The sequence below is a fragment of the Clytia hemisphaerica genome, unplaced genomic scaffold (assembly GCF_902728285.1).
Source record: "Clytia hemisphaerica strain Z4C2 unplaced genomic scaffold, Clytia hemisphaerica genome assembly, whole genome shotgun sequence".
In the NCBI taxonomy this organism is placed as follows: domain Eukaryota; kingdom Metazoa; phylum Cnidaria; class Hydrozoa; order Leptothecata; family Clytiidae; genus Clytia; species Clytia hemisphaerica.
Window position 1 is genome coordinate 1,851,674 of NW_027104101.1, and position 11,285 is coordinate 1,862,958.

The window sequence follows — 11,285 nt, forward strand, 5'->3', positions numbered from 1 at the left end:
AAAAGCACAAAAGCATGTGCAATAATAATCAAGCAGCCATTTAAAAAGTTCTCACGATGAATGTTTAGAAAAACTTGGTTACACTTCTTGCACTAGCCTAGCGTATTTTATTTATTAAGAAAAGCCCTGTTTTTTTATCACTTTTTATCTTTGTGAGTGAGTCCACCTTTAGAATATTGCCCGTAGTACGCCCGCAGCCAAACGCCCACGCCATAATTTGCGCCCCAAAAAATGTCTCGCCACATACATACATACACGGAAGGCTATCGTAATACTTTCGCTAAGCGAAATTAATAAACTGTATTCTTTATAACAATAAAAGAATGATATAATGTGTAAAAACAGTTCTTTCTTTATAGTCTGGAGAAAAATTTAGGTTTCTTTTACTTTTTCATGAACACTGAAAATCTTTGTCTGATCACTATCAAATTTTCTGACACAATTTTAGTTTGTTATGGTTGGTGTATAAATAAAAATTGGTGGAAGTTGCCATTATATTTTTATGTAGATTTTGACTTTAAGGGATTAATTTCTTTTTTAGATTTTTGAAATGTTTATCAATGCATTTAGTAATTGTCCTTTTTAGTCACATGGTCTCCTTAGAAGACAAGTTTGAAATGCAATTTATTCATATAATCTGATATTATCTTATATATTATCTTATAAAGAAATTCAAGAAATCTCTCAAAATTTTAAACTATCTTGGCTTCTCTCAAAAGATGGTTATTGGTGTTAGAGTAGATTGAGCCAATTGAAGAGCAGCATTCATTACTCCTTCTTTTAATTGAAATGATTGGCAACAAGATTCTGATAGATCATGATTTTAGTTGCACCAGTTCAATAAATTACATTATTATTTTTCAGGTGCCCTGCCCTCTTTTTTCTTAAAAAAAAACAAAACAAACAGCAATCTAACAACAAAAACATAAACACACAAAATGGAGGTTATCAAGAAGAAGATGAATACTTTGAGAGCTAAGCTCGAAGAGGCTGAAGCACAAGCTGATCAAGCTGAAGCTGAATTGAATGCAATTAATGAAAGAGCTGATGAGGCAAGTACCAATTTTAATTTGTTTCTACTTTGATACTCGTTTTTCTTATAAGAACATCCAAAATTTTATTAAAACTTCGATGTTCCACTTTTTGAGTTAAGAAATTTCGTGATTTAGAGTCGGCAAAACCTAATGATGTTATCAACTTGTTCTTGATATTTTGACCATCAAAGCCTTGTGTTTGTATATAATTTGTTCTTTTGAAAAAATGTGTAGGACATAAATGTTGATAAGATTTAAACTCTGTGCTTACCAAATCTCATAAATTAAGCAATTAAAATCATGTGTCATAATGTTTAAATTTTTTGTTTGACATTTGACATTTGCTAATTGATTATTAGTTTTACTCCTGTTTTCAAATTTTGTAACTAATTTTTTGTCCCTTAATAAGAAAGACTTTTTTCACAAACAATTTAGTTCGTTGTTCTACGGGCCCGACCAATCCTTTTTTTTGCTAAAATGAAAAATATATATATTTAAAAATTTCCACTACAATATTTTACACACTAGTTATTTGTAAGAATTAAATTTGAGTAAAACTGAAAATTGAAGAAATTGAAAAATTTAGAAAAACAAGTATTCCATACACTAAAATTATGATTATCATCGAAGATAAAAATGAATTTCTGATCCAGATATATTTTGGAAGACATTTACGGTACCTTATCAACCCTGATAAATTTATTCTTATTTTACTGATCGACCGATCCATGTTTTTCTAACAATCTGCCCGTAGAACAACAAATTAAATTGGTCTCGCCTATCCACTCAAGGTTGATAAATCCAGAGAGTTTCTTTGATGGAATGTTGTTTACACGAAATTCAAACAAAGAGCTGATTCAAAACCTATGTAATAGTAATCCGCGTATCCCGTATCACGGTAAGAAGAATGTTGAATTGTTTTGCGACGTTTTTTTTATTGTTCCCATTTTCTTTTTTTATACAACAGGCTGAAGAGAATGCACTAGCCCTAGAAAAAGAATTACAAGAATTAGAAGAAGAACACGACTCTAGTGAATCTAGGCTTGCAGATCTTAACGATCAACTCAGAGAAGGTAATGCACCTTTTAGTAGGATCAAATTCTGCGGGTTTTTGTTTGAACTTTAGGTGTGGTTTTAATACCTACCACCTTACGGCATGAAGTAGGCTGCACGCATCCACTGACATGTTTTGATGTACATCTTGTACAAAATTCCCGTCCAATTTTAAAGTTCTGTCAAATAAAACTTACTAATCAATCAATCATAGTTTGGACCCCCATTTTTGATAGGGGGATGCCAAATTTTATTTTTTGAAGGTCTTTGTCGGGGGGGATAGGAATGTAGGGTGGGATCATTCAAATAAGAAAGGGGAGTTTGGAGATTGTGGTCAATTAAGTTACATGCAAATGGCTACGATCTGTTTTAAAGTAAAAATGTGTACCAACAAACACAAAAATATGCCTCATGTTGATAAAATGCTGGTTATATTGTTCATAATGCGGAAAGGGTCTGAACCCCCGTTCTTAAATGATCCTCCCTTCTTGGCATATTCCCCCTAATCTTTAAAAATGCCTATCCCATAAGGATTTTGGACAAAAATAGCTAACAAATATTTGTGAAATATCTTCAAAGAGAGAGAGAAAGCGAAATACTGAACTTCTTTCTTCTTTTTGACTCAGACTACTCTAACAGAAAACTTCCTTTCAAGAAGACCAAATTTCATAACAGTGCTTGAAAATAATCTACAATATATATGTAAGCCCTCCTTTCCATGCTACCCCCCCCCCTTTTCATAAAAATTTCTGACCCCTCCCTCCTTAAAAAAGAGGGGCGAATATGATTGTTATTATGAAATTGTTGGCTCGTGTCTGTATACATTTTGTAAACTTTGATAATTTTGGTGATTAGATTTCCTGTAAAAATGGGGGAAAAGATTTCATTACAGAAGTGGAGTGGATATATATAAAGGCATAAAATAAAACTACAAACTGCGAATCAGGTTTCTGAAACTCAAAAACAGAAAGAAAATATTCCCGTCCATGAATTTCTCCCGTCATGGATGGGAATTTTCTTATTTTGAAACGTACGAGTAAAGGCAGGGGGGTGAAGCAGTTAGTACCAGACATCATGCCTACTAACTGCTTTCTCGGAAGAAGTTAGTAACACCACCACCTTGGTACACTTAGTACAGTTAGTACTAACTGAAATTAGCCTTGAAAAAGGCTTTTGACCTTCATAAATTCAATAAAATCAAATAAAATAAAATTTAATATCTTAAAAATGATTCAATTTTCCATAGCTTTCAATAGGAAAAAACAACATTTTAGAAAATCAAATTTCTATTTATTGCAAACAGCAAATTGTTTTTAAGATTTAAAAAAAAATTTCGAAAATTTGAAAAAAAAATCTACTTCCCCAAAATCTTTTTTGGTAAAATATGGGCTTTTTTTTTAATTTTCTCACAAAATCCTATTTTTTACACAGTTAGTACCAAAATTTGGCAAATTTTTAGCAGGGGACCACCCTTTTTTGCAGTTAGTACATCTGAGTACTAAGTGATTTTATCCAATTCATATGGCACACCACCACGGTACTAACCGGCATGATGTCTTGTAGTAACTGCTTCACCCCCCCCCCCCTGGTGAAGGTGTAACTTCATAATAGTTTGGAATATAGAGTCTTATATAAATGGTTAGCACAAATGACCTTAAAATTTTATTAATGAATGGACTGTGACTTGGCAAATCTTCAACACGCATTGAAGGTACACAAATACAAAATGCTTTTATTCCTACCATTCATGCCAGGTTGGGGGAGGGGTCACCTTTCCAAAAATAAAGCCAAAAAAGGACTTGAAATTTCGAACTTTTTTTTCTATCTTTCTTTGGATGATCTTTTCATCTAAAGTTTTCGGTATGACACGGCAAAGGGTTATACACTGCAGCCTAATGATTTCTGCTTGAGAGTAGAAATATATGAAAAATGTAACTTTTCTTCCTGACATTGCTCTTCATAGGTCGATACCCAGCTGGCACACAACGTTTTTTCGACGTTTATCTAACGTTCATAACGTCCATATAACGTTAGATGAACGTTGAAACAACAACGTCGTGTGCCAGCTGGGGAGCACCGTAAAAAAATTGAAGAAATACTTAAAATATAATTTTTCTAAAATTACTTATTTCAGGTGAGACGAACAGAGACGAATCATCTCGTGCACACAAGGAATTAAGTAACCGTGGTCAGATTGACGAAGGTAAATTAGCGAGATTGGAAGAAGAATTGAAAGTTGCTTTAGAGGAAATTGAACAAAATGAAGCAGAATACGCAGAAGTAAGTTTTGATCTCCATGTTAGAAAAATAATCAATTTTTCTGTATGCAATTTTAGATACGTTATAAATTTGTTTAAAATAACAGAGCTTCGTTGTTTTAAATTTATTAGCCCCCTCCAAACATAATTTTTTGATCGGGCGGGGCTTGCATCGAAAGTGCTAGATCTACTTTCCTTTCCACAATTATGATGTAGCGCCGTTTGACATTAACTTATAACACCGAGATGGCTTCTTAGCGGGTACCACATTCAAATAAAATCCAATCAAAGATGGTTGATATAGCTTTGTCTAGGGTTTCTAAAGGTCAGTGTTTTATGTACAAGTAACTCTCGGAAAATAATGCAAATTTTCTTTGAAATTTCTTGACAGACTACTGAAAGCGTGGAAGAAATGGAAATGGAGCTTGACGATTACGATGAACGCAGACACACCGCCGACGCGTAAGTCTCTCTAAAGTTCGCTTTCCTGCAAAATATGGATGGCGAGTTGACGGCCACTCCTTTAAAAGAGCCGGACAATTTCCTATCGATAGGGTTGATAGTCATCCTTCGATGAATAGCATTCCTTGTCGGGTTAAAATGCCCTCACTTAGATTAGTCAACTTTTCCCACTATCTCGTATTAAGAGCATGAGTCTGCTAATGTCACCCATTTTCGGTTTTGTCAACTTTTCAACTTTAAGGCCCCAGTGAAAAATCTAGGTGCATGTAATAATGATACAAGCTGATGTTTTTTATCAGTCTTGATACTGGCAAGCTTAAATAGTCATTTTTTTCACTTTACAAAGTACGCAATTTTTTCAGGACAGCTTTTTGCATCAAAATGTGAACGGAAAATAAGGTTTTTAGCAAATTGTCTAAATTCATTAGTTAATAATCTAGGCCAATCATCTCTGATCATACCTGATTTTTGTTTTTATTACAGCCAATGGATATAAAAAACAAAATCTACAAAAAGATTTTTCAAAATGAAGTTTTTCCCAGAATAAATGCAAAAAGTTGCGGACATAACTTTTTCCGTTCGCAAAGTTATGTCCGCACACAATTGATTTTCTAGAGAAGTGAAAGTGTTAATATCTATAGTTATTTGATTTTTAACCCTTCCCATCCATTAGAGAACCAAACCAAGTAACACTAAAATACCAGTTGTCCTTCATTGAAAAATAATCCATTTTGAAGTGAACAGGGTATGATTTCCGTTCACAATTTTGAGTTATGTCCGCACATTATTTTATCCTTTAAATTTTCAAAGGAGTTATCCTTACTCAGCTGAATCATTTTTCTATATCAAGGGTCATATTTGGGATCATTTTATACAAATTTGAAGTCTCAAAGGCTATTTGTTGGGAGACGGTGAAACAAAACAGTTTCTCCAAAAATTAGTTATGTCCGCAACAAAAAGTTATGTCCGCAACAATTCATGAAGTTTTTCAGCCCCCAAACATCATTTTAGGTTTCTTTGACAAATTATTGCATTTGAGGTCATTTTAAGTTGGAAAAAAACAGAAAAAAGTCTGATATTTATCCATTGGCAAAATTCAGTTTTTCCACCTCATATCATATGTATTTCATGTTGCGGACATAACTATTTCATCTAAAAATGTTGCTGATAAAGTGTTTTTGCAAGCTGGCATGATGTTTTGTCATATGGAAGTAGTGCTTAGGCTATTAGAAATAGAAAACAAATACTCTGATGCCAAGTTGAGGTCCAAAATGAAAATTTTAACAGAAAAATAACCTTTTTATTTCTTTGAAAATGATGGTTCTGAGCCTGCGAGCTTGAATAAAGGATAAATCATGCATTAATTTGCATGTTAAATTCATTTTGTAGTGTTCACATAACATAACCTACTACACATTCACTTACAGACTGGTTAGAATTGCTCCAATAGTTCAAAACAGAGTCATATTCTGTAGCAAATTGTATGTTGCGGACATAACTATTTAAAGTATTTATCAGATTTTTAACCCTCTTTAGGAGTTATGCTAACACCTTGACAATACTAAAGAGTTACATTTGTAAAAACCATGCATTTCCTTGCTTTTTTTCAATTTTTTGTGTCCTCTAGGGTCGTTCTTCTATTAGAAATATGAGAAAGCTCTAATATCATTAATAAGTCTTCTTTTGTTCTTTTCGAAGAAAAACATGTAATAACTGACATCAAACCAAACCAAATCTTTTGGTTTTATATTGATTTAGTCTCTATAATATTCCTTAAATTTTGGCAATAGAAAAAGACACTCCAAAATTTTAAATAAATTATGTATAATGTCCTATGTTTCTACCCTGGAAGAAAAAAAGTTATGTCCGCAACACAGCATTATTATACATTTAATCCTTTCTATTGAAAAAGTTGAGTGACTCTCAAGGAAAAATCATATTTAATGATTATGAAGATGTACAACAGTTGATGTCAAGCTCAAATCTTAACTTTTAAGAAAAGATTTTAACAAAAAATTTTATATGATTGGATTCTCTTTTACAAATAAATCTTCAATTTTCAGGAAATCATAGTTACAAAGATCTTTCAAGACAACAAATTTCAATGATTAAGTTTTGGTTCAAATACAGCAAAGTATTAAAAGCCAAATAAAAACTCAATTTAATGTTTATTGCTTATTTTAAACCAAATTTGACAAAAAGTTATGTCCGCAACCAACAAGGTTTCATTTTATAATTTTTTATTGACTAACTGAATTATAGCAAACTTTTGGTTTTTTGGAAGGCTTATGATGAGTCCTTCAAATCTAGAATAAAATTACCTGACCATAGCCAGTTTTCTTTTCATGAAGTCAAACTTTATGGGAATATTTTTTAGTATTTTCGATTTTCTTTTGAAAAAAGTGTCATAATTTGAAAAATATGCTATACTGGACGGTAAAAATTGCTTTCCAATGCAGCTTAATATATTAACCATGAACTGAAATCTAAGACAAGCATTAGATTATGCATATTTTATCTCAAATGAAGTGTAAACTACAAAGAGTTTTTTGCCAAATTTGTCTGATTATAACTACTCTAGGTCAAATTTCTGGACCAAACCAGTTTGATTAAGCCCTGATACTTAGTTTTTCTGAAAATTGAGGTCATTAATAAAAAAATTATCCAGGAATAAAACTGAAATTCAAAACTTATTTTTTCCAAAATTTTTCACCTTTTTGGGTGACATTACCAGACTTGTGCTCTTAAGTAGAATTTTTTTAGATAATATCATCATTGCAGACGATAGCCCTTGACCCAATAACCATATATGGTCTAATATAATGTGTAATATAATACGAGGTGATCAGAGCAGATTTTTCCGAAAATAACTTACAATGCCAATCAATTCATAGCCCTGACCCGAAAATTAAAGTTGCCTATATCTGAAAAAGCTAATTAAAATTCAGAAAACACTAAAGCTTTTTTCACATGTGCGTAAAATTTTGCTTAAGACCTTGAAGGGTGGAGAATTTCCCTAAGCTTACGTAGTGTTTTAAGGCCTTATGTAGAGTTTGCTCACGTTCAAAAAGTGTGACCACGAGTAAGCATCCCCTGCTACTCGAGTCACCCGCCATCTAACCAAAAGAGAAGAAAGTGTTGATCGAGCACAATATAGAAGAGAAGAGATTAGGAAAGAAAGATGCACTGTCGAAAAGTTTCAAAAGTAGGCCTAGAGCCCGGTTCAATGTGCCGTATCCGGGTGGCCGTACGACTGAAAGAAAAGAAACGAAATGAGGAATTTGAACATAAAACACATATATCAATACGAATTGACTTCTTTAACCAAAATTTACTAGTTTGAGTCGCTAATTCACACATCCTGCAATCAAGTGGAGCGCTACCAACCACTTAACTTTTTTGTAAGTGCAAACGAGACATTCACAACCTTCAAACTAAAATTTTTTTCAAAAATGAAATAGAACGACAAATCCGGAAAATGTTTTAGATAATTATGATGATATTAAAATAAAACTAAAAAAGACTATTCAAGAACAGTGTTACATTGCTAGCAAGGGAATGGAAAACTTGCTGGCGTCTATTAACTTTTTTCAATGTTTTCTGTAAAAAGATATGTATCATAAATAAGAAAATCTTTAGCCATTCGATAGTCTAGCAAGCTAGACGACTAATTCAGACATATTAGAAATAAAGCAAAAAAGTAAATTTTAGTCTTTATACAAACTAAATCCCGTATCATTATTTGTGTTTATTATTAGTATTACATGCATTATAAACGACTCCAGTCTAGCCATTCGACAATCAGGACCCCGTTCCCGCTTATTGACATGTGATAATTTTCCCATCCCATCTGACTTAGAGCTTTGACGTGTCGAAACCTATTGGTATTTATATTATTTTCTAAATAATCAGCACATTTGTCAAATAATATTGACTATAAAGGGATCATAAAATGATTTGACATTTTTGGCCCACAGTCATAGTTAAACCTCAATGTTCGTCTATGCTTTTTTTTCAGTAATTCATTTTTATTATTTTAAGACGAGTCAAAGAACTCGAGGCAGATACCGTCCAACTACAAAACAACGTTCGTAGTATGAAAATCAACGAAGAAAAAACTTCACGATCCAACGAAACCAAATCGGAAAAAGTCGCACAAATGGAAGCAAAATTGGCAGAAATGGTTGACGCAGCCAACGATATGGAAGAAAGATCGAAAGAACTTGAAACAGAACTCGATGATCAAGAAGGTAAGCTCTATTTTAGACAGTCCACTTTTCACCATGTCTATAGAGATTCTTCATGTTTTGTTATGTTACGTAATTTTCGCCATTATGGAAGGAAACGTTCGTTTCGAATCTGTAGAGGCGATCTCATACGCAAATCGAATGTTTGCTCCCATAATGGCTGAATTTACGTAGCTGAACAACAGCTGATTGGTTGTCTAAAGACAGTGCATTGCCCTCTTTTGACGTCAATGCAATGACTTATTTAAATCATAGTCCTTTTAAAAAACACTGGTCTGGAAGCTTATTGTTTTAACTTTTTGTTAGCTTTTTCCTTTGTTATTATCAAAAGATGAACATCGATTTGCTCAGTTTTTGATCATGCCCGGGGGGGGCAGCTGGGCAAAAGGACCGACGGGTATGTGCGGGTCCTAAGGGTACCTTTTCCAATATGTTTAAAATAGGTCGAAAAAACTAGAGATGCACTGTAAGGGTAGAAATTTCAGAAAATTTTTGAAAAATCTAGATATTTTGACCAAAAATGCTAGAATTTTGACCATTTTTTGCACGAAAGGGATCGAAAATTTGGGGGAAAATGCACTCTAAGGGTATGATTTTCACTGATTTTTGCTGCACTGTAAGGGTGCAATTTTAAAAGCCAATTTTTGGCCCGCACATACCGTCAGTCCGCAAACCCAGTGCCCCCCCGGGTGATCATGTTACCAAGTACTCCCATTGGGATCGGTTTAAGATTTAATCACATGATCAAAAAGTGAACAAAACAAACTAATTTTTCAACGCAAGTTCAAGTAAGAAACAATGGAAAAAATCAAAAGGCCTCCTGACCAGGGTTTTTTATATGGACTATGTTTAAATATTTTTCAAGCAAAGATTTTGATTGCCAAGTGTTTGCTTTTTCGGACAATTCAAACTCAAAGAACGGGAAGGCCAGTTTAAATTAGAGCTAAATTACGAGCCGCCTTTCCCACCCATGTGACTTTTTATCACTTTGTTGGTCTATAACATTTCACGTGTTTAACTTTAAATTGAAAATAGTATGTCAGTTCCTTAAAACAGTACTGCAACGATTTCAAGTGACATCAATCACCCCCTCCCAGGAACCTGGGAGGGGGTCGTAAAAAGTCACAACGGTTTCGAGATAAAAGCAAAGGCCATGTTTGTCTGTTACGGCAAGTAGACTGTCAGTGATGTTCAAAGCTCTTTGGCCTCTACTCGATGTCTAGACAAGACGCACTCCTTCCAAAGTGGTAATAAGCCCTAATCAAAGTCAGAGATCACTGCACAGGTTTCAGCTCTAGTTTAGACGGTCCACTTTTCACCCTGCCTTTTCTAATTGTGAATTAAAGTAGGCATAAAGTTATCTGTTTGAAGTGGATATATTGCTTTCTTTTGATGTAACTGCAATGTCGTCTTTCAACCTTTTTCAAGAAAAAATTTTAACTGCCAACTTGGTGCCCACTTTTTGCCTACTCTAACAATTAGAATGGACGGGACAGAAAGTCGGCCCTTTAAATAGAACTAACCAATGATAAAAGTGCTAATGATTCCTCTTGATCGTCTCGTTTTAATTTATATATATTAATTGCTTTCCAATTTGCAGAAGAACTAGAGGCAGCAAAGACACATTACGAAACAACGAAACTTGAGTACGATCAACTCCTCGCCGAATTGGCTGAAGTATAAAGTATCTCTTTGTTGGGGAAGATGTTTAGGGGTCAAATCAACACACACTTATGCAAACGCTATAAATATATAAATGTAATTAATTTTTTTTACTCTTGATTTTTTCAAAATAGGGAGGGAGGGGGTGTGTTTTCACTGTAAAAAAAAGGGGATAGGGTTAAAATTTCAAATCTATGGGTACCACTTTCTCTTTTTTGGTTTACTCCTCACTTGGTTGCTGTTTGCTGTTTGTAGAGATTTTTTCATTTAAGTTTTCTGACACCTTTTATTCCATTTGTGGCTGAATTTTTTAATCTCTTTTCCTTTCTGCTTTTTTTTTGATATTTTTACCATTATTTATTTTCTCCTTTTTTTTGGTTTGTTTTGTTTTGACGAAAAAAAAATCTTCGAAATATTAATGTGAAAAGTTTTTAGCGAAAAAAGAAGAAAAAGGAAACTATTTCAAAATAATTTTTTTCTAAAACTTTTTTTTTGTAAGACATCACTATGTATTATTTAGTTTTATAAAAGAAAATTTTACACTAAAAATACAACCTCTTTTGGTATGA

At 33.3% G+C, this 11,285-nt stretch overlaps 1 protein-coding gene across 1 annotated transcript; it reads left to right on the plus strand.

Moving 5' to 3' along the window:
• Positions 1–864: 864 nt before the first annotated feature.
• LOC136813067 (tropomyosin-1-like) lies at positions 865–10,820 on the plus strand. The gene is made up of 6 exons (XM_067069590.1): positions 865–1,052; positions 2,002–2,107; positions 4,222–4,367; positions 4,737–4,807; positions 8,849–9,057; positions 10,655–10,820. The coding sequence occupies exons 1-6, from the start codon at positions 939–941 to the stop codon at positions 10,735–10,737; spliced, it is 729 nt and encodes a 242-aa protein (XP_066925691.1). The 5' UTR covers positions 865–938; the 3' UTR covers positions 10,738–10,820.
• The last annotated feature ends 465 nt before the right edge of the window (positions 10,821–11,285 follow it).